Below are 21326 nucleotides of genomic sequence, written 5' to 3'. Positions count from 1 at the left end.
CCAGTGCCCCTCACTCCCGACCCCCAGTCCCTGCTACCCCAGCCCTGGGCTCCCCCCGGTCCATCAGTGCCCCTCACTCCCGACCCACAGCCCCCTTTTATCCCAGTCCTGCCCCCCGCCCCTGGCTATGCCGGTGCCCCTCAATCCCAGCCCACAGCCCCCTGCCAGCCCAGCCCTGGGCTCCCCCCAGCTCTGCCAGTGCCCCTCACTCCCAACTCACAGTCCCCTTTTATCCCCCATCCCTGGCTCTGCCGGTGCCTTCAATCCTGACGCCATCCCCCTGCTATCCCAGCCCTGGGCTCCCCACACAGCCCTGCTGGTGCCCCTCACTCCTGACTCACAACCCCCGGCATATCCAGCCCTGGGTTCCCACGTCTCTGCCAACGCCTGGTGTCTCAGCCAGGGCTGCAACGTTGCTGACACGGGACAGTTGTTGGCTATTCTGAATGCGGATTCGGACCCAAGGAGTAAGGAAAACACGGAAAGCAAAGGTGGGGGGGGAGTACTTGAGAGCAGGTGGCCCGGCCCAGAGGAAACCGCGAGGAAGCAGGACGCCGAGCCTAGCATGCTGGAGACCCCAGGGCAGGAGAGCTGGGCAGGGCAGTGAAGACGGGACCCAGAGCACAGCGGGGGCCAGGGGTTGCTCCCTGGAGAGCGAGCTTCTGCAGTTTGGGCCCCAGCTGGGGAGGGCCATGGATGCCAAGGCTGTGACACTCAGGGGATTGGGAGCCCAGGCAGTGCGGGGTAGCGGTGAGAGCAGGGGCTGGGCGTCATCCCTGAGTTCTAGTCCCAGCGCAGGTTTGACCTTGGCGAAGTACCTTAACCCCTGTGTCTCCACGTGCCCCCCTAGGAGCGCAGGCTGACCCACCCCCGCCCCCCGGCCTGCCTGGAGGGGCCTGGTGAGACCGGTGGGGGGGAAAGTGCTCTCAAGGGGCGAAACGGGATTGTGCCAAGTTCTGAGCGTGCCTCGGTGCCGCGCTGCCCCGTGACGTGTGGCTGGGCAGCTCCCGGCCGGAGGGGCAGTCGGTGGCGGGGGGCTGGCTCTCGGAGGGCGTGATCCTGCGTGGGAAGGGTCGGGGCAGAGGAAGGACCGCACGGCTATCAGCTCACTGGCGGTGAGGCGGAGAAGCGCGGAGCCTGGCTGGTGTTAGAGCAGGGGAGAAGGGCCCTGGGGGTGAGGGTAGCTCAGACTGGGGCAGAGGGCGAACAGCGGGAGATCACGCGGCGGGGCCGCTGGCGCCCTCTGCCCAGTGCCTGCGTTTAGGAACCGGGGAAGGGGCTAGTGAAAGGTCCAGCTGGGTGGAGACGTTCTGAGTCAGTGGGTTTCTAGCGGAGCCTGCTGGCCGGCGGTCCCGACCGGGTCCCGGGGGAAGAGAGCAGAGACCCCAGGGCTGCCCTATGGCAACCCCACTCAGGAAAGTTTGGAGGGTTTCTCTGGGGCGACCGGGGTGGGGGGGCATCATTGACAGAGCTGAGCACTGTCCCTGGAAAGCCTGCCCCCGGCTCTGCTGGCGTGGGCTCTGGCCGAACTTGGGCGCGCCCGGGGCAGCTCCGCGGAGCTAGGAAACCGAGGGCACGCTGCCCTCGCACGAACGGAACGGCCGCCGCGACCTTTGCTGGGTCTCCATCTCGTGTTCCACCCGAGCCAGGCGGCGAAGGTGGGGGCTCCCCGGGTGCAGGAGGCTGCAAGTCTGGGGGAAGGGGTCACGCTCCCCTTCTGTGTTCAGGTGTAACCCATCAGGGTTCGGGTTTGAAGGGGCCTCTCTCCGCCCCTCAAGGGCAGGCAGCAGTGCGGGTGCTGGTGAGGGGGGAACCGCCACTAACCCTGTCCTTTCCCTCCCCATGCAGCAGCCAAGAGCTTACTGAACAAGAAGGTCGATGTTGGCAAGGTGAGCAGGGCGCCGGGGCTGCGGGGAGATCGGTTTTAGATCCCGGGGCCGGTGGGAAATGATGCCGTCTGTGCAGGCTCCTGTCAGACCAGAGCCAGGGCGAGCTGGGGCCCGCCGCGCACAGCTGGGCCCCGCCGCGCACTGGCCCGGAGCCACGACTGAACCTCTGGGGTCTTTCCCAGGCCAGGAGGGCTTTCCTGTAGACAGTTCCCCAGTTCCCTGTGTCCCACCCACATCTGGGCCTTCTCTGGAGCCCTGGATCCACGCTAGACCCTGGGCTTTCCTGTTCATGTCCGCCTCGGGCTGGCCACAAAATGCAGGGGATCCCTGCTTGCCCCATAGGGTTGGGAAGGTCTGGGGGACCGTGGGCCACCTGAACGGAGCGCGGGCTTTGGAAGCTCAGACCTGTCTTTCAGGGTGTGTTTCTCCTTCACAGCCACAGACAAACAGCAGCAAAGGCGGTGCCGGGGTCACCAGCCCGAAAGGAACCCTCCCACCAGCTGCACTGGTATGGCTCTCGATCGGTCCTGCTCCCCCTCCGCTTTCCCAGCCGCCGGCTCGGGGGGCTCGAGCGGCGCTCCCTGCTCGTGTGCCCCCCAAAGCCTCCTGCGCTGGGCGTGGGCTCTGCATGGCCGGGAGCGGGCGCTGCTGCGCACGGCTCCGGGCCAGGTCCGCCGGCTACCGTCTCTGTGCGGAACCAGCTGCCCGCATGCGCTCAGAGGGTGCTGAGCACACAGTCCGGATGGGGCAGGGTCAGTGTGCAGGCAAGTGGGGCTGAACTGGCTGGCTCCGAGACCAGCCCTGCTCCGAACACCTCCTCGGGCACAGACCCCTTCTTTCCACGCTGCCCTTCCCGAGCTGGGGACCTGCCACGTGACTGCGGCAATCCGGTCGGATGGGGAGGGCTGCGTGTTCCTGCTCACAAACAACAGAGGGGGCTTCCTGCCCCTCTGCATCACTAGCCCAGCCAATGGCAGGTGCCAGGGCCTACCCCACCTGGATGTGCGCCCTGCCTTCCGCCCCCATCCCTGGCCCGACAGTGCCACGAGTGCCAGCCCCAGAGCAGACCCCACGGGGGACCAGAGTCACAGTCGAGAACAGTCCACGGGCAGCTGGCCCAGAGGGCCACGGGCAGACAGCAGCCTGGCCTTGGTAAATGGGTGGAGCCCAGTACCGTGCCCAGCCCCAGGGATGGTGGGATGAGCCTGGGGAGAAGGGTGCCAGGCCTTGCCAGGGGAGCAAGCTATTCCTGACCCAGGCCTCGGCCCGGGGCAGCGAGCGTCCCAGGAGCTGCTCTAGGCCTACCGGAGCTTCCCGTGGCCCAGTGAGGAGCGGCAGGGTGAGCTGCGTTCACTTCTACCCAGGTCCACACGCTTCCCCGCTCAGCGCAGGGCCCCAGCTGCCACCCCAGGGCTAGTGCCAAGGAGGCTGAATGGGGGGGGCGGGGGAGATGCCACCGCTGGCAATCGCTTGAGACGAGACCGAGCCGGAAAGGCAAGGCTGACGCAGCGTCCAGCAGCCTGCGCCCTGTCCTGGCTCCGTAGGGCTACCCAGAGCCCTAATCTGCTGCCAGCTGCTCCCTCTGGGGCTGGGAGTCACGGACAGGCCGGAGCAGGACGTCCCTCTGGGCTCCACGAAGCTGTAAATGAAGCAGGGAGAGGCCGTAGCGAGCTGTACAGTACAACGCCCCGGGCCCGGATCCCGGGGACAGGCCTCAGAGACTGAACAGGGCTGCAGTGAGGGGAGGCTGCCAGGGCAGCCACCCAGTCCGAGGGCCTGGCTCTCCCTTGTGTGGTCGTTTAGACCAGCGCCAAGTGGGTATAAAGACGCCCAGTCTGCTTTGGTAGCACCTTACACCTAGCTTGGCATCTGCCCAAGGAGCAAAGCGCTGGAGGCTCGGGATCCTAGATTTTGTATTCTTGGCAGAAACCTTAGGGAGCAAAGTCTCTTATAAGTGAGTGCAATGTGCAGGCCTTTGTGTTCAGGCCTTCCCATGGAGTGGCCTGTTTCTCCAGGACACCCTGTTGCTGGAGGATCGTCCGTGCCCCTGCTCTGTCCAGCCCTGGAATCGTTTTCATTGGTACCCCTAGCCCAGATCACGTTCTAACACATGTCCACTAACATGCCTTGAAATTCTAATGTGGACAGGACACACCCATCTGTTCCCAGTCATGTTTAAGGGCTAACCCTTCATGGCACGTCTACACCTGAGTTTACAGTCACGCTGGTGTAAAGCTCCCAGCAGTGATGCAAGAGCATGATACCAAACGCAGGGCAGACTGTTAAACACCAGGGCACAAACCCCGGCTGGGCGATGAGTTCTACGCTTAGATCTCACCAACCAACCAGGCCCAGTGCAAACGCCTCCAGCGCTGTAACAGCCAGTCCCCTGGGTTACGCCGCTCTGTCTCGCCACCCGGGTGAGTGTATCTCTGTGATAGACGGACCCTTCCTTCCGCCGAGACTCACAGCAATATTCAGGTTACCCCCAGCCCCAGTCACTTGCCCCAGGTCAGTTCCACTTTGGATCTCCCACCGCAGACGCTTGCAGCCAATCCTGAAGACGGATTAGCTAGGAAAAGGAAATGAGAGAGTTATGTACAAGGGCAGAGCAAGCGAACGTAGACACACACACGAGTCACAGTCGTCGGGTTCAGAAGGTGATATAGGCTTGTGACAGGGTTAGTCGCCGCTGGGGCGCCTCCTGGTGGCCGCGTCTGGGGATTAGTACTTTTCAGGTCATGACCGCTTTCCGACCGCACCCTCCCTCGCTCTCCTGGACTTGCGGTGCTTTCTTTTTGTGACTCAGCCCTCCGGCCAGGTCAGTAACAGTCCTACCCTTGAAGGTATCAAAGTCCCGCTGGGTCAGCTGTCTGCGTGCCTGCTCCAGGGCCAGGTCCACTGCCACTTCCCCAGCAGCTGGTAGGGGAACCCGGCCCCCCACTACTCCAGTTTCCAGCCCAGAGACTCTAAGTCTAGCAACTACCATCTACTTGATCCCAGATCCTGTTGCTATTTCCCAGGACCCTTTTCTACTCCCCTTCTCCATCTTCCAGCCCCCTCCTCTGGGCTTGCCTGCCCAAACTCCAGATTACGTTCCCCGCAGCCCTCTTCACAGAATCATAGAAGATCAGGGTTGGAAGGAACCTCAGGAGGTCACCTAGTCCAACTCCCTCTTCTGATCTTTCTTTTATTTCTTCTCTTGTTTTATGCTGCAGCAGCCGTTCTCACACCAGCAAAGTCCTATATCCTCGCCCCTAGCCCAGTATCCTTCGGAAAGCGAAGTGATTCTCTTTTAAGGCTGCCCCACTTTCCTGGTGCTGTCACCAGTCCCTTTCCGACGATCGTCTTTCACCTCGCGGCCTCTTGGTTCTCGAGAAAGAATCTTTCTGTCTGCGTAATGCCCCCTGCATTAGCAGCTGCTCGGCTGGGTCTTAAACTTTTGTGCGTGTCACACAGCACATCTTTGTGCCGGTTTCGTAAATATAAATGACTATTCGAGTCACAGCGAGCTCTTTGAAAAACGGAAGTAACTATAGTCAGAGTGCTATCGCAGCTATTAATAGACCATTATCCTCGAGCTGAGGACATAGTTCATGGAACCGTTATCCGTTTTTTCTCTTGCGACCCTAGCTCTTCCCTTTCCTTTGCAAGTTCTCTCTTAACCAAACTTTTGAAGTCCCTGTTTACTCAACCTCCCCACTTTGTAAGGCAGTTTTTGCAGCTTTATCTGCCATTTCATTGCCCAGTGTCCTGACACACCCGGAATCCACACTGTTACTATATAGATACCCCCAATCGTGTTATCTCCGTAGTTAAGAAGAATATTTCATTGAATAGGTCATTCCTACTTTCCAAGGCTTCCTTTCTAATCGCCATTACACCCGATAAAGAGTCAGGTAGGACAACGGCCGTATCCAACAGTACACCCATCAATTTGGCCATCAAATGGCCGCAAAATTGGCTAGGCTCCTAGATCTCTTAATTCCAAATTCAGGGGTACAAAGGCCATTCGCACTCTGCCTGTGCTGTCATCTCTAGACAGTATAGATTTAGCAAAGCTGACCCAATTTGCTGTGCGTAAACTCATAAATCGTAGTTGGCATATTTGATAGCCCTGCTCCTCCTTATGTTCTTATAATTTCAGCTCCACAAGTGGAGAGCCATCTGTCCAGCTGTAAGTGGATTTCCCCGGACTAAAGATTTTAATTTCTTCCAGACCTTCCTTTTCACCCAAGTCTTTTACCCACATTTTGACCCTGGGAGTTTGTGACTGAATTCCCAGCAGTCCTTGTCTAGTCGTTTAGTACTTTGATCTTCTCTGTTTCCGTTAACCTTCGCCCAAAAGGTGAAATCTAACGATTTCATCCTTCCATTTATCGGCATTTCTCCGGTTGCGACCTGCAGCACGCACAACGGAATTGTGATACTCGCCCCACACGCGATTCGCAGAGCTTGGGCTCGGCTCGGCTCTGATTGTTCGGGTGGTGAGCTAGAAGTCGAATTAAAGGCTTGTCATCCCCCAGGCGTTCCCCTGTCATACTCCAGCGATTTTTTTAAGCAGATTTCATCCTAGGTTTACATTTAATCTTGATATCACCTAGGTGACCCTTCCACATGAGTTTGCTGTTGAACATAACTCCGAAGAATGTCAAACATTGAGCTACTTGTATTTTGTCTATACAGATAAGCCCCTTTGTTTTCAGTTTAAACCGATTTTTACCGGAAAAATCCTGTGGTTTACAGAAAGTATTATTCCATTTTTTCTGATGTTCACCCTACTTTTGTGTCACTCAAATATATAAAAAAAATAACTTGGTTTTATTGGGAAACTGCAACACAGTGCACGAGATCTGTTGTTTTCTGAACCTCGGAGATGGCACTGTGGAGTTCAGAGCATTAACCTGTGAATATTCCCCCCCACCACCACCCCGTCCTTCCATCCACCAAAATAAACCCCAATATTTACCCGGAAAAAATACCCATAGTTGGGTTTTTTTTGCACAGATTTTTGCCTGTTTTTGTTGTTGTAATAAACCCTGTAAATTCCAGGGGGAAATTAAATAAAATAAAAACTGAAAACGAAGGGCACTGTCTAGAGAGAGAGAGAGAGGGGCTCCGTTCCTCCCCAACCTTCCTCTTTGTGAGGGTCGTTCCCTTAGCTTTAGCGAGGGAGAACTTAAATCCCCACATATCTCCCCATTCTGACCCCCCACCCCCACCCCGAGTGTCTCATTGGCTCTCTCCACAGCTATTGGAAGCCTTCTATGTTGGGTCTATATAGCACAGTCATCCGCAAATCGGATAATAACTATTCCTGCCCGTATACTCCCCAGGGGATCATTAATCATAAAGTTAAACGGGGTTGAGCTGCTAACGGGGGAGAGCCATTAGCACGTTTATAAATGTTTGACAAAGCTGCCCCCACCTTTACTTGTATGGTTCTCTTACCCACTGGAACCTTCTTCCTCTTATTCCAGTCGTGGGTAGTTTCTACAGCAAGCCTTCCCTCCGCTGCATGTCATGCTTTCTCGGTGTCCAAGAAGACAGCTGTCAGAAACGCTCCGTTCCTCCTGGGGTTTTGTATTTCTGCTTTTAATCTTACAGTCTGATCAGCTGTGCATCTTCCTTTCCTGAGTCTGCTCTGTACATAGTGTGTAATTTCGGTTTTTTTCCCAAGCACGCTACTAAGCTCTCATTTATCATTCTTTCTGTAATTTTGCAGAATAGATGGACACACATCAGGTCTCGTGTGTATTTTGCCAGGTTTTCCTATCAGTATAACCACCGCTTGCTTCCATTCACCGGTAGTATTCCTCTTCCCGGATATTATTGTATAATTTCAAAGAAACTCTTATGCTGCCTTCCAGTAGGTGCTTAAGCATTGCATTACATATGGTATCCTATATAGGGCTGTGTTTTTACTCTTGTCTATTAGCTTTTTTGAGTTCCAGTGTGGTGAAATTTTCATTCAGTGTGTCATCTTTATATCACAGTTTTCTCCAGCAAACATTCTCTTTGCTTTGCTTTGTATCACTCCTAACTTTTTGGAACTCTTTGGCTAAAATGTCCCCTTTTTCCTGAGTTAGAACATTCAACTTTATCATTTACTCTAAGTCTAGGTCTAATCTGGTTTTGTTCTGTAACCCATTCATTTGTTTAACTGGTTTATCTCTCTCTGAATCCTTGGAATCTTTGTTCATTTTCCCGTAATACTTTCTCCAAATCTCTCTTTGCCTTTTTAATAGTTCTTTGTGCCCCTGCTTTACATCTTTTACAGTTCATTAAGTCCTTGTTATTCATTGTACTTTTGGCATGTTTGTATGCCGTATTTCTTTCTTTACCTGCTGCTTGACAATCTTCATTCCACCAGGGAACTGAATTTCGGAGTTTGTGGCAATTCGGTATCTTACATATAGCTAGACTGGCTTCTGCTACCACTCCTTTCATTATATTGTCATGAAATTCCTCTCGATTATCACTTACACAATTGGTACTTAGGTACTCAGCGTTCCCAATTTGTTTTTCGAAGCCTCCAGGTAGGAATTCCTTCGGTGTTTTCAACATTACCTTGGCCTTGATATGTAATTAGCATAGGCAAGTGATCACTTCTCATTCCATCTTCTTCATAGTTTCCCAGCTGCATTACCTTGCCATATTGCTTGTTGCAATTCCCAGATCGAAACATGAAAAAGTTCCATCCACCGAATGAAACCTGCAGAATTGAGCAATACCAGGTTGTACGTATCAGTGAAACGGTTCCAGGCATTTTGCCATTATAGTCAGTTTTCCTGCTTCCCCATAATTCATTATGGCGAGTAAGGTCTCCACAAATAATATACGGGCCTTCTTCCAATTCTAGATAGTTTAGTTTTTTTATCTGGGTTGTATGAAGCTGTTGTAATTCTGCAGAGGAATCTCACCAGTATTGTACTCAAAATGTAAGTTCTGCACATCGATACCAACATAACTTAGACCTTCCTCCTCTTGGAATTTCTCCGTCACATCTGATTACAGCATATCCCGAAAGCCAAAGGGGCCGGGGTACGTGGTTTAACCCAGCAGAGCTGAGTTCCTATCAGGTAGCGTTGCAGCTTTAAATGTTACTCAGACAGCTGTGGATGGCTTATGGTCTCCCCCTCTCCTGCTAATCAGCACTCGATCCTCACTTATCCCCTTTTTAATTACATCCTCAGCCGTGCCTAGTGGAACCCTGTACGTTACCCCTCTTGCTTCTGTCATAAACTTAGGTAGCTGGCAAATTACTTTTATTGCACATAAAATTCTAGTTTTAAGAAGTTTCTCGCCCTGTTCCTCATGTGTCCGTTCTCCTACTAAATTGCCACCTTGCCTGCTTTGAGCTCATTCTTGATCTCTGATACTGCACCTAGTCCATTCTGCTGTTTTCAATGGATTGACATCTCCCAGCATCAGCATAAGATGTCGATCCTTTTCCTTACTCATGTTTCCATCCCCGTCTGCTCCCTGTCCTTCAGAGACAGATCTTTCTATTCTTCCCAATCTGAAGCTATTCGTCATCCCTTGCTGCTTCTCCCTCTCAGCCTGGATTTCCAGCTCCGTTCAGCCAGCCAGCCGCCAGCCCAAGCCCCGGCTCTCAGCCTCTCCCAGCCTACGCGGCCAGCCCTCTTCTGTTCTCAGCTTGCTGGCTTTATACCAGCTCAGCCTGCCCCTCATCATCAGTTAGCTTTTCAGGCTGTCCCCCGGGTGCAGCCTAACAACCTGCTCTGCCCTGTCGGGTGGACACCCCATCACAAGGCTTCTATAATCAGCAAGCACAATTTGACCTTTAGAGCTAAATCCAGCCTGGGGATCTCTTGTTGTCTGTCTAGAAACACCTTGCCCCCCGCCCTGAATCCGTGCAGCATAGAACAAAAGGAACTAGGTATCTATGATTCTATGACTCTATGATTCTAGGTCTTAGCCCCTTCCTGCCATATGCTCTGAGCTGCAAATGCAGCTGATGGGAGAAATCTGCTTGCAAGACTCATCTTCACGGATGAGCAGAAAAGCCTCGGGTCTTGAGTTCTTTTGCTGATGATCTGGAAGTGGGGAGTTCCCAGTTGTACAACCCCCCCCCCCCGTCGTCTGTCCAGTGCCCATGGGGCGTGTACATCCCGAACACTTTCCAAAGGGGCATGGCAATTTCTGTGAAAGAGCAGCTCTTCACACTCCGTCATGTCCCTCTCCTGCATGGCGACTCGCGCCCCCACCGAGGCACACGATGCAGCCGCTCAAGTATTACACCACAGGGTGGACCAGGCATATGACGAGTGAGATTAAGGCAGGCAGCAGCTCACCAGCGTTCAATGGTGCAGACGTTTTCTGGTCATTCCAATACCTGTTTCATCAATATGAACCCACATGTGAGCCAGAGAGAGTCCGTGTGGCTGATGAGACACAGGGACTTTGCTGGCAGCCCTTTACTCCCAGGTAAGCGCATGGTAAAGTTCCCGCGACCCCGCCACGTTCCAGCAAAGGTTAGAGCTCTGTGCCGCCGACCTGCAAGCCCTTGGGTGCCGAGAGAGGTGAGGGCCGCACATCCCGAACACAAGGCTGCAGCAAAGACAATCCCCCGGCTGGAGGGCCGGCAGGACCCTTCCCCTCTGGCTGGACCCAGGCTCCTTCAGGGCTGAGACCTGGGCTGGCTGATGATCGCTGAGAGCGCTCCCCAGAGACAGGCGCATTGAAAGGGCCATGCCTTCCATGCTTGGGCAACTAGCTGCCTTCCCGACGGCATATGGAGCAGGGTGCCCCTTCCCTGTGAGTGGCGCTGGCCTTGCCCTCGAGACCGCTCTTGGGCTCACGGGGACTTGCAGGGCTCCCTGGGGAAGCCTGTATCGGGGTGCTGGCAACACAGATCCCCAGCAGCCCTGCCTCCTTCCTGCCGTGCCCCCCGCCTCAGAGGGCTCTGATCCAATTTCAGCTTCACGCTCTCCATTTCCTCCCCACCCCCTTCGCCTAGATGCTCACGCCGCCCTCGCCATGGCTTGGGCTATGAGTCAGTTTCATTCATGGAGATCCAGCCCCCCCGTTTCTCTCTTCCTGGTTTACTCTGCCACTCTCTGTTTTTTTAATCATTTGCCTTTTGCTGAACTAATTACTTTTTGCTTTTCTCCCTCCATCCTACCTCCTCCCTGCTCTCTTCTGGGTCCGTCCCCCCTCCGTCTCCCCCCTTCCCCTTCACGTTCTTGTCACCATTTTCTGATCCATCTTTCCCTCTCTTCCAACGACGACTGTGTTGTTTTTTCCTTCCTTTCTGTCTCTCTTCTCCTTCCTCTGTCTCTCTTCCATAGGAGCCTCAAACCACCGTTATCCATAACCCCGTGGACGGCATTAAGGTACTGGTGCCTGTCTTTCCTTTGCCCTTGGCCCCGTTGCGAGCTTGGATAGGTTCTGACACAGCTGTGCGCTCTCCCCTCCGGGGACCGAGCCTGGGCTAAGGCTTTTCCTCCTTAGCGTGCTCCGGTCTCTCTCTGGAGCGTAAGAGAACAGGAGTTGGGTGCCCCTCGGGGAGCTGTCCAGGGGAGTAGATTGGCCCTGAACCGAAGCCGTCCCATCAGACGCTTCCATTGGGCATCGGCCTCCTTGCAGAGGAGCGGGGTCTGTGGGTGAGCAGGCTGGAGGGTAGACCCTGGATGTACACTGGGGAGCTTGGGGAAACCTTGCCCCCCAGTGCAGTCGGTGGGAGTTTTGCTGTTCGCTCCCACCAGGTCTGTGGAATTGCTGCTAACAGCGAGAGATGACCCCCTGTCCCGCCCTGGGCCGCCCCTCCTCATCCGCACTGTTACCAATCAGGCACAAACGCCCCTGACGTCGGTGGGGAGATGCCAGCTGGGGGCTCTGCCTCCCGTTCTGCTCCAGCCTTAGTGGCTCAGGGTTCAGAGCCCCATGGGGGCATTGGGGTCCGTGCTTGGAGCATGCGCTGGCTGCCTCTCGGAGGGAGAGGTGCATGGTGTATCGCTGGGCGTGCCCCTCTGCGTGCTCCTCACCCTGCAGCAGCAGGCCTAGAGCCATGTTTATAGTCGCAGAACCGGGGTCTGGGAGAGTCTGGCTATCCAGGGGGCTGGGGTGGGTTCGTTGGCCAGTGGGGCACTTGCTCAGGGTTGGGAGAGGGGTGGGGAGCCTCTGCTCTGACCCCAGAGGAGCCAGTCCGAGAGCAGAGATCCTGAGCCAGCTCTGAGCACAGCCACGGAGAGGAAAGTGAGCAGACAGCCCAAGAGCTGGGACTGGCTGAGGACTGACAAACTCCCTCCATGCCACGTTCATCCATTGCTCTCACACAGCCCCCACCTCTGCCCAAGCCTGCATCTCGTCCTCACCCATCCTCCGCTGCAGGGATTTATCTTTCCTTGACATCCCCGACTTCCAACTCATTCCCTCGGCGCATCTGGCCACACCCACTCCCCCGGGCGGGGGGCACAGGCAGATTCACACTTTGCAATTCTCTGCCCTCTGTCCCCTCCTGCCCGCTTGGCCCAGCTGTCTGACACTGCAGCCTCCTGCCTCGCTGGGCAGTGCATTCGCGGCGAAGGGTGTGCAGGATCAGGCCCTTCGGAGCTAATCCATTGCCCCAGCGCTGTATCTGCCTCAGTGTCCCCTTGACTGGACTTTCCACCTTCCTGTGCAGCTTTTGTAAATAGCCTGATCGGTCCCTTATCCCGGTCTGTGGGGCCAGTGCCCTGCGGCTTGACTGATCCCAAGCCGAGAGTGCTGTTCAGGGAACACCCCGTGGGCCATAGGCTGCTTCCCCCGGCATCAACCTGCCCCCAGCGCAGCCCCATTGACTTCGGGGGAGCAACACCTAATTTGTGTCGACGGCCGGGAGAGCAGGATGCTGCTATAGCTGACGGCATGTCCCCAGCGTGGGCGGTGTATCAAGGGACCTGGGGTCAGCCCTGGCAGGTGTGCGCCCACCAGGGACCGGTACGTCCCCAGGTAGGACATTGCAGTTCCTCTGCTCCCTTTGCCCCCCCTGAGGAATACAAAAGGAGCGGGGCCTGGACCCTGCCCCAGCGTCTGGGCTAGACACACCAATCACCCAGCGTCCGTAAGGAGTTGCTTTTTAAGGAGCTTGTCTCTTAAAGGTGCCCTGCAACGGCCGGGTCTGTGCCCTTGGTTTGGTTCTCTGGGACGGATGAAAAATGGCTGCAAAGCCGGGGGGATTCTCACACTCCCCCTTAGTTCACTGAGCTTCACTCTGCTCTGATTCGTGCTGTCACAATCCGGCTGGGTCGCCGGTCGCCGCAGAGACTCCAGGGCAGAGGGGCTTTCTACATCACACGGAAACCACCAGGAGCACAGAGCCAGTTTTGTTCCCCTTCATGCATTGCAGAAATTCGGTGGGGAAACAGGCAACCTCTTAGCCGCTTTCCTCACCGCGTAAGTGAACGAACAAGGGAAGGTGGAGCGAGCAGGACCTGGCCTATTGTCTCCAGAGACCTTTTTGTCTCATTGTCCAGGTGGCACCAGGCGGCCTTGCCATGCAGGTTGTTCTGCCCTGGACAGCAAACTTGGCAGCTGGTGTCGCTCAGAGGCAAGCTGGTGTCTCTGTTCCAGTTGAGGGGGCAGCGGGAGGTTTAAGGGCCTTTTCCCTGGCCGAGCTGTGGCTTGATGATTTTAAAATTTTACTGCGGGGGAAGGGGGGGAGAAGGGCTTTGTTCCCACCGTGCAAGTCTGGCAGATTGGCCCAATAATTAGCTACGTCTCAGTTACTCTAAGGGAAGGCAACTGGTGGCAGGGCATAGACGGGACTTGGCTCTGGTTCTCCATTGCCCCATGCCACATTGCAGCCCGAGGGCTGGCGATTGCCTACCAAGCCATGGAAGGCGTGGTGTGAATAGCGAGGCCACAGAGGGATAGTGTGCCATACGGAGCAGCATTGTTACAAAGGCTCCTGGGGGAGACCGGGCGATCTAATGGGTCTCGTCTAGCTCCTGAAGGCCAGGGCACGGGGCTGGCTGCATGGTTTTGCACGTTCTTCTCGCTGAAGGGGCTGGCTAGCTCAGAGCGTTGGTAATGGCGCTGGAGCCTTGGTCGCTGGCTTGAATTCAGGCTCCTTTGCTGCGTGGTGGTGTACGTTGGTGGCCAGATGGCCCCGTCCTTTAGACACGAAGCCGAGGCCTTGTCCTTGCCTGGGCGCGTCCTGCCCATCTTCGTTGGTGGGGCTCACAGCCCAGGCTGGCGTGATACCCGTCTGCACAGGCTGGGAAGCGCTCGTGTCCGACAGCTTTTCAGAGCAGGTCTCCTCAGTGGGCCCAGGACGAGAGGGGGCTCCCAGCAAAACCCCTCACTCGAGCTGTTCCTTCCCCTTAACCGAAGAGACTGGCCGTGCATTAAACTAGCCAGAAGATGCCGTAACTGGGGCGGTTCCTCTCCTTCCCCTTCCGTGCTGACTGAGGCTGGCCTCCAGGCTCTCAGCTAAGGTCACGTCTTCCCAGGACCCCCCCCCCGCCGGAGCTGGGATTGTTCCTGGGGTCGGGACACGACAGGGGATTTTCCAACACAGGCGACAGCTGCCTGGAGTGAGAGTGGGAAACGTTTGCTGTCCAGTCAAGTCCGGACGCAGCCACCTGACGTAAATGCGTCTGGAAAAGGGCAGATCCCGTTTTCCCTTCGTTCTGGAGGGCTGTGCAATCCGCCCTCCTTCCCCAGAGCCTCTTGCGGGGGGAAGACCCTGGCCGCACGCTGCTCCTGCCTCCCTGCTGGGAAGGTGGGGCGCAGGGTTGGGCTGCATGGAACCCTGATCCAGAGCACCAGTGGACGGAGCTCGGGGGGGCACCCACGGAAGGGTTCTGGGGAGGGCTGTCGGCCCAGAGCCAAAGGGCAGCTTTTCTCCCTGCAGTCCTGCCTGGCGCTGCCAGGGGTCCCTGGCCCCGTTCCCAGTCCTTCCCTGCCGCACCAGCGCTGGAGGGGCAGGGCTGCAGGCAGGTGGCACGAGTGGGAGCCTCAAGAGAGACCTGGCTACCGTGAGCCATGCCTGAGTCCCCCCCGGGCTAGCTAGCAGCAGTGCCCCTCATTCAGGAGCGTCAGGGCAAGCAGAACTCCCCGCCCCGATACCACGGTGAGGGGCTTGGGGCCAGATCTTCAGCTGACTAGATTGTGCCTGGCTGCCTTCATGTGCACAGCTGTTCCGGGCCACTCCCGTTCACTCCAGGAGGGAATTAAGGCCCCACTGGGGGAAGATATATCTTCCTAAAGGCCCCAGCAGGGAAGGTCACAGACGTGGCTCTGAGGGCCCCAGCGTGGGTTGGGGGCCTGGATCTGTGGGGCCTGGGGGGGGGGTGTGACGAAGCGGGACTGTTCTTAATGTTGCCTCTGAATATTGTGGGGGTGCCTCAGTTTCCCCTATGTAGTTCTTAAGTATCTAGGTGGTGGGATAAGGGTGTATGATGGTTGCAGAGCCCTAGAGGGCAGGTGTGTGCAGGAGTCTGGACACAGAGGATGGCCGACACCCTGTTTCCTGGCAACTGATGGCCTGGGTCCGTCCCCCCTGCAAGGTGAGAGCTAAAGGGTTGGAGAACAAAGGAATCCAGTGACCTCCTGGCCCGGGAAAGGGACAAAGCCCAGAGGAGGAGGGGCTGGAGAGAGTTTCAGTTTAGGGCTGGCTGGGGACATGGAGTGAAGTGCAGACGGGGTTGTCTGACTCACTGCCCCCCCCCCCAGTGGACTTGGCTGAGGGGTCCTATTCTCTGCACCTACAAGCTCTGTTTTAGACCATGTTCCTGTCGTCTAATAAACCTTCTGTTTCACTGGCTGGCTAAGAGTCATGTCTGACTGCGGAGTTGGGGGGCAGGACCCTCTGGCTTCCCCAGGACCCCGCCTGGGCGGACTCATTGTGGGAAGTGCACGGAGGGGCAGAGGATGCTGAATGCTCCGAGGTCAGACCCAGGAAGGTGGAAGCTGTGTGAGCTGTGTGTCCTGCAGACAGGCTGCTCCCAGAAAGGAGATTCCCCCAGAGTCCTCACTGGCTTCGTAGGGAGCAGTTCCAGAGCATCACCCGGGGACTCCGTGACAACTGGTGGCAGCGGTGGGATGTACTGCACCCCGTGGATGGCGCTTCCTGCAGTAAGTGACTGGGGAGCAGTAAAACGAAGGGGGATTGACGAGGACCAGGCATGCTGAAGGCTCAGAGAGGAGCGGTTTCAGGGGGCGGTTAACCCCTGGGAGTGTGTGACCAGCGAGAAGGACTGTGCAGTAATGGGGTCCCCCGGGGACAGTGATGAGCAGTCTCAGGGGCGGAGGAGCCTGCGGCTTGGCCCTGGGAGAGAGAAGGACTTTGGCAGTAACAGGGTCTCCCTGGGGATTGCAGCGAGCGGTCCCAGGGGCGGAGGAGTCTGCAGCTCGACCCTGGCAAGAGGTGGTGACCTTGAGAAGGGCTGGCACACTAGGGGTTCTCCCTGGAAACCATGGGGAGCTGAGAGCACACAAGCCTGTGAGTCCACAACAACTTGGGAAGAGCGGAGTGATGGCCTGTCACCGTCTCCTGAAGAAGAACATTGTAACTCTGTGCAAAAAGAGAGGGTTACACATTGGAAAGTTCACCAAAGCACAGTTCATCGTGCAGCTGGAGGAGGATGATCGCTCTAAGGAACAGATTTCTGACCCAAATGGGGCTATAGCAGGATCTGGGAACAGCTGGAGCGGTAGCCAGGCATCCCCAAGACTCCAGTCCCCGACCAGACGAGGGTCTTCACGATCGGGTTCCCCATCCGGGGATCGGAGACGGACGGGATTGGAGCTGAGTCCGAGAGAGCAAGAGGACTGTGAGAGACAGCGAGAGCCCGAGAAGGAGCTGCAGAAGCAGCAGCAGCATGAACTGGCGGTGGGGGAGTGGAGAGGCCTGGGGAACCTCCCCGGGGTGAGTGGGGATAGACCCCGGGGGGCCAGTTCCGCAGGGAACCTCGAGACTAAATTGCTGCCCCTGGTTAAGGGGGCGGGGGGGATATGGATGCCCACCTCACTGCCTTTGAGCAGGCTGGCGATTTGAACCAGGGGGAGCCTGCGGAAAAGCCCCGGTGTCTAGCTCCCTTGCTGGGTCCCAAGGCCGTAGACTCCGTCAGCCAGATGGATGGGGAGGTGGACAGGCTCCCACTCCCGACCCCAACCTATATGTCTGTGTGGAGTTTCCTGGGGCCAGGCCCCTCGGACCCCCAGTGGGATTGGAAGGTGACGGTCAATGGGGAGACATTCCTGGGGTGGCGAGATCCTGGGACAGAGAGAACTGTTGTCAGGCCCTGGGTGGTGCAGCCTCAGATGCTGAGGGGCTGGGTGAGCTGGGTAAGGGTCCCAGGGATGAAGCCCCTCGCCCTGCGTATGGCCCAGATCCCTGTGCAGACCCAGGAGGGGTGGGGCTGGCTGGTTGTTGGGGTTCTCCAAGATACCAGCTGCGAGACCCTGTTGTGGGGTGACTGTGTCTCTTTGGGACAGGATCCAGGCCCTGCTCCGGTAACTGCCAAGGGTTTGAATTTGAATCCAGGGAACCAATCGGTGGAGAGGGAAATGGTCAGTGAAAATGCAGATGACCTGGCTGGCAGGGGGGAGGAGCGGCTAGGCTCAGGCTACCTGCCTGCCTGTAACCAGACCCCTGGGGCTGGGTAGGACAGAGAGATGCTCCCCGCCCCCTTGCACACCAGAGAGGGGGCTCAGGCTGGCTCTGATGCAGTGAGGAAAGCAGGGAGCTCGCTGCCTGCCCCCACTGGGACAGCAAGGGCAGTGCTGAGCACAGTGGGAGCTGAGACCCCAGCTGAGTGGGGGGAGACACAGGCCGGGCAGGGGATCTGTTGGGAGTGGCAAGGTGCTTGGTAAGGAAAGTCTGGATGAGCCTAGGCAGCCTTGTGAGCTGATGCTGTGTCTAGTCAGCAGGGTGGGAAGGCGAGGAGAGTGGAAGATGAGTGTCCCTGGACCTTACCTGTTAGCTGGGTGAAGAATTGGGACAGTGAAGGAAACGTGCCTGTGTCTGTCAGGGGTATTGACTTGCCTATGGAGGGAGCTACCCTGGTCTCCAAGCAGTTGTCTGTGACCAGCCCTGTGTGCTGGGACCAGGGGAATGAGATCCCAAGCTGTGTGTGTGGGAAAGGAGAAAGTGTGTCCAGCTCTTCTTTGTCTGTGGAGCAGACAGAAGGGGCCTTTCAGCCTGTGACGGTTGAGGGTCGTGCAGTTGTTGGTTCTGGATTCAGCTAAAGCCCAGGAAGGGAAGGGTCCTAAGTTTGTGTCTGCTCGGGAGAATGGCCCTGTGTGAAGGTGATGTGATTGTGTTACCTACTGAGGGTGTGGAAACCTGTAGCAAGAAGGAAAAGATTCCTGAACTTGTGTGTGGCAAAGGGAAGGAGAATGCTTCTAACCTTTTATCTAGGAAGTTTCAGAATAACAGCCGTGTTAGTCTGTATTTGCAAAAAGAAAAGGAGGACTTGTGGCACCTTAGAGACTAACCAATTTATTTGAGCATAAGCTTTCGTGAGCTACAGCTCACTTCATCGGATCTAGGAAGTCTGTAAGTGTGCCTGAAAGGGGATTGTGTAGGAATCCGCCGGATGGGCCAGAGGTAATTCTGGATGTAAGGGAGACCCAGAAAGAGTCTGTTGTTGCTCAGGAAAGTGTTCCTCTAGAGCAAGCCCTAGGTGAAGAGGGTAAAGGCAGAATTTCTGTGAGGGGTGAATTGTTGCATAGAAAAGCTCTAGGGAAAGGAATCCTCATGGAGTCTTTGCAAGCAGTTTAGTGCAGCTGAAGGGTGTGAAAGTGATTTAATCAAGAAAGTTTCAGTTCCTAACAGCCAGAAATTTTCTGTTGTGAATGGATCCACTGACTTTCCTGTTGAAGGATCCAGTGTGGATAGCTTTGAGAAGGTCTCAGATGGAGTGAAAGCTGTTAAGAAAGTTGAACAGTCCTGTAACCAAGTGGCTGTGTTTGGCCAGCTTGTTGGGGAGACAAGGTTGTTGAGAGAGAAATGTCTCCATGCTAGTTCTGTAAGTGAACAGTATGTGGCCCAGATCAAGATGGGGGCTCTTAACCAAGAGAGCCCGAATTGCAGCCCTCCAGACTAGAGCGCTGGGAGAAGACCCGATCCCAGTTTGACCCCCGGGGGTTTTGGGGTGGCAAAAGGGCATGGGCCGCATAAACCTTCCCACATGCGGCCTGCGAGTGCTATCGACCACCCCCGACCTAAGGGAGGGCGTGAAACTGGAAGGGACTGGTGTAACTCCCACCAAGGAACAGGAGAGATGCTGGAGCATCCAGGAGAACGTTGGTGGCTTTGAACTTCCCCAGGTCACTGGCTAAAGTGACCCCGCTCAGTTCGGTCTCGAAGGGGGAGAGATGTGACAAAGCGGGACTGTTCTTAATGTTTCCTCTGAATAGTGTGGGGGTGCCTCAGTTTCCCCTATGCAGTTCGTAAGTATCTAGGTGGTGGGATAAGGGTGTATGATGGTTGCAGAGCCCTAGAGGGCAGGTGTGTGCAGGAGTCTGGACACAGAGGATGGCCGACACCCTGTTTCCTGGCAACTGATGGCCTGGCCCTTTCCCCCTGCAAGGTGAGAGCTGAAGGGTTGGAGAACAAAAGAATCAGGTGACCTCCTGGCCTGGGACAGGGACAAAGCCCAGAGGAGGAGGGGCTGGAGGGAGTTTCAGTTTAGGGCTGGCTGGGACATGGAGTGAAGGGCAGACGGGGTTGTCTGGCTCACTGCCCCCCCCCCAAATGGACCCGGCTGAGGGGTCCTGTTCTCTGCACCTACAAGCTCTGTTTTAGACCATGTTCCTGTCGTCTAATAAACCTTCTGTTCTCCTGGCTGGCTGAGAGTCCCGTCTGACTGCGGAGTTGGGGGGCAGGACCCTCTGACTTCTCCAGGACCCCACCTGGGCGGACTCGCTGTGGGAAGCGCAGGGAGGGGCAGAGGATGCTGAAGGCTCAGGGGTCAGACCCAGGAAGGTGGAGCCGGGGGAGCTGTGTCCCCTGCAGACAGGTTGCTCCCAGAAAGGCGACTGCCCCAGAGTCCTGCCTGGCTTCCTGGGGAGCAGTCCCAGAGCCTCGCCCGGGGGCGCCGTGACAGGGGGGTACTGAAGGGGGTTGCCACGTCACAGCGCTGCTGAGCATCACTCCCGGCTCAAGAGTGGGCAGGAGCGAGGCCCTAATAGACCGCTCCCAGAGGGGCCACATGTGGGGCAGACGCAGGACAAGGCTCGTGGGTTGAGCTGGGGCCGTGGCTCTGGCCCGGACACTGGGGGACCCTGGCCCAGCCCTGCCTAACGCTCTCTCTGGTCTCTCTCCCTCTCCCGCCTGTCTTCGCAGGAATCGTCCGACAGCACCAACACCACCATAGAGGACGAGGACACGAAAGGTAACAGCCCCGCCAGCAGCCAGCCAGGTGCCCCCCAGGGCTGGCCGGGCAGCAAGGTGTGGCAGGCAGTGCCCGCCAGCTGGCGTCTCTGCGTTAGCAGCCTTGAGTGATCAGCCAGGAGAAGGGCAGTTGTGGGGTCGGCTGGGAGCGAGGGGGCAGAATGGGGGCCAAGCGGGGGGGCTGGGGAAGACGAGGGGGCTGAGACAGGAGAGGGGACACTGAACCAGAGACACTTCAATCCTGTGGGATCTAGGGGCAGTTTGGGGGGGTTCACCCAGTTTGGGGCACTGCGGGAGTCCTCCACTGCCGGAGTCCTCCTCCACTGCAGGAGTCAGTGGAGAGGACCAGGAGCTGAATTCCATGGGTGAGTCCCAACGATACCTGTCAAACGATGGGGTCTAAATTAGCTGTTACCGCTCAAGAACGAGATCTTGGAGTCCTTGCGGAGAGTTCTCTGATAACATCCACTCGATGTGCAGTGGCCGTCAAAATAACGAACAGAATGCTGGGAATCATTAAGAAAGGGATAGAAAATAGGACAGAAAATATCATATTGCCTCTCTATAAATCCATGGTACGCCCACATCTGGAATACTGCGTGCAGATGTGGTCGCCCCATCTCAAAAAAGATATATTGGAATTGGAAAAGGTTCAGAAAAGGAAAACAAAAATGATGAGGGGGATGGAACAGCTTCCATATGAAGAGCGATTAATAAGACTGGGACCTGTCAGCTTGGAAAAGAGATGGCTAAGGGGGGATATGCTTGAGGTCTATAAAATCATGCCTGGTGTGGAGAAAGTAGATAGGGAAGTGTTATTTACTCCTTCTCATAACACAAGAACTAGGGTCACCAAAGGAAATTAATAGGCAGCAGGTTTAAAACACACAAAAGGAAGTATTTCTTCTCCACAGTCAACCTGTGGAACTCCTTGCCAAAGGATATTATGAAGGCCAAGACTACAACAGGGTTCAAAAAAGAACTCGATAAGTTCATGGAGGATAGGTCCATGAATGCTATTAGCCAGGATGGGCAGGGATGGTGTCCCTAGCCTCTGTTTGCCAGAAGCTGGGAATGTGGAACCTGTG

At 56.3% G+C, this 21326-nt stretch overlaps 1 protein-coding gene across 9 annotated transcripts in view; it reads left to right on the top strand.

Annotated features, from left to right (window-relative positions):
* Window positions 1-21326, top strand: part of CAMK2B (calcium/calmodulin dependent protein kinase II beta) — a 147207-nt gene that overhangs the window by 110595 nt on the left and 15286 nt on the right. For 4 of the 9 annotated variants that reach the window (XM_037886475.2, XM_037886470.2, XM_043536437.1 and 1 more), the window contains 4 exons: window positions 1849-1889; window positions 2326-2397; window positions 11204-11248; window positions 20191-20239. In XM_037886475.2, the coding sequence (XP_037742403.1) occupies window positions 1849-1889; window positions 2326-2397; window positions 11204-11248; window positions 20191-20239 (207 nt within the window). The remainder of the gene's footprint in view (window positions 1-1848; window positions 1890-2325; window positions 2398-11203; window positions 11249-20190; window positions 20240-21326) is intronic. The other 5 variants (XM_037886476.2, XM_037886472.2, XM_037886473.2 and 2 more) reach the window with 3 other exon arrangements.

Source organism: Chelonia mydas, chromosome 26 (assembly GCF_015237465.2).
Source record: "Chelonia mydas isolate rCheMyd1 chromosome 26, rCheMyd1.pri.v2, whole genome shotgun sequence".
NCBI lineage: Eukaryota > Metazoa > Chordata > Testudines > Cheloniidae > Chelonia > Chelonia mydas.
Note: the sequence above shows the minus strand (reverse complement) of the source record. Positions and strands in the feature narration are given on the sequence as shown.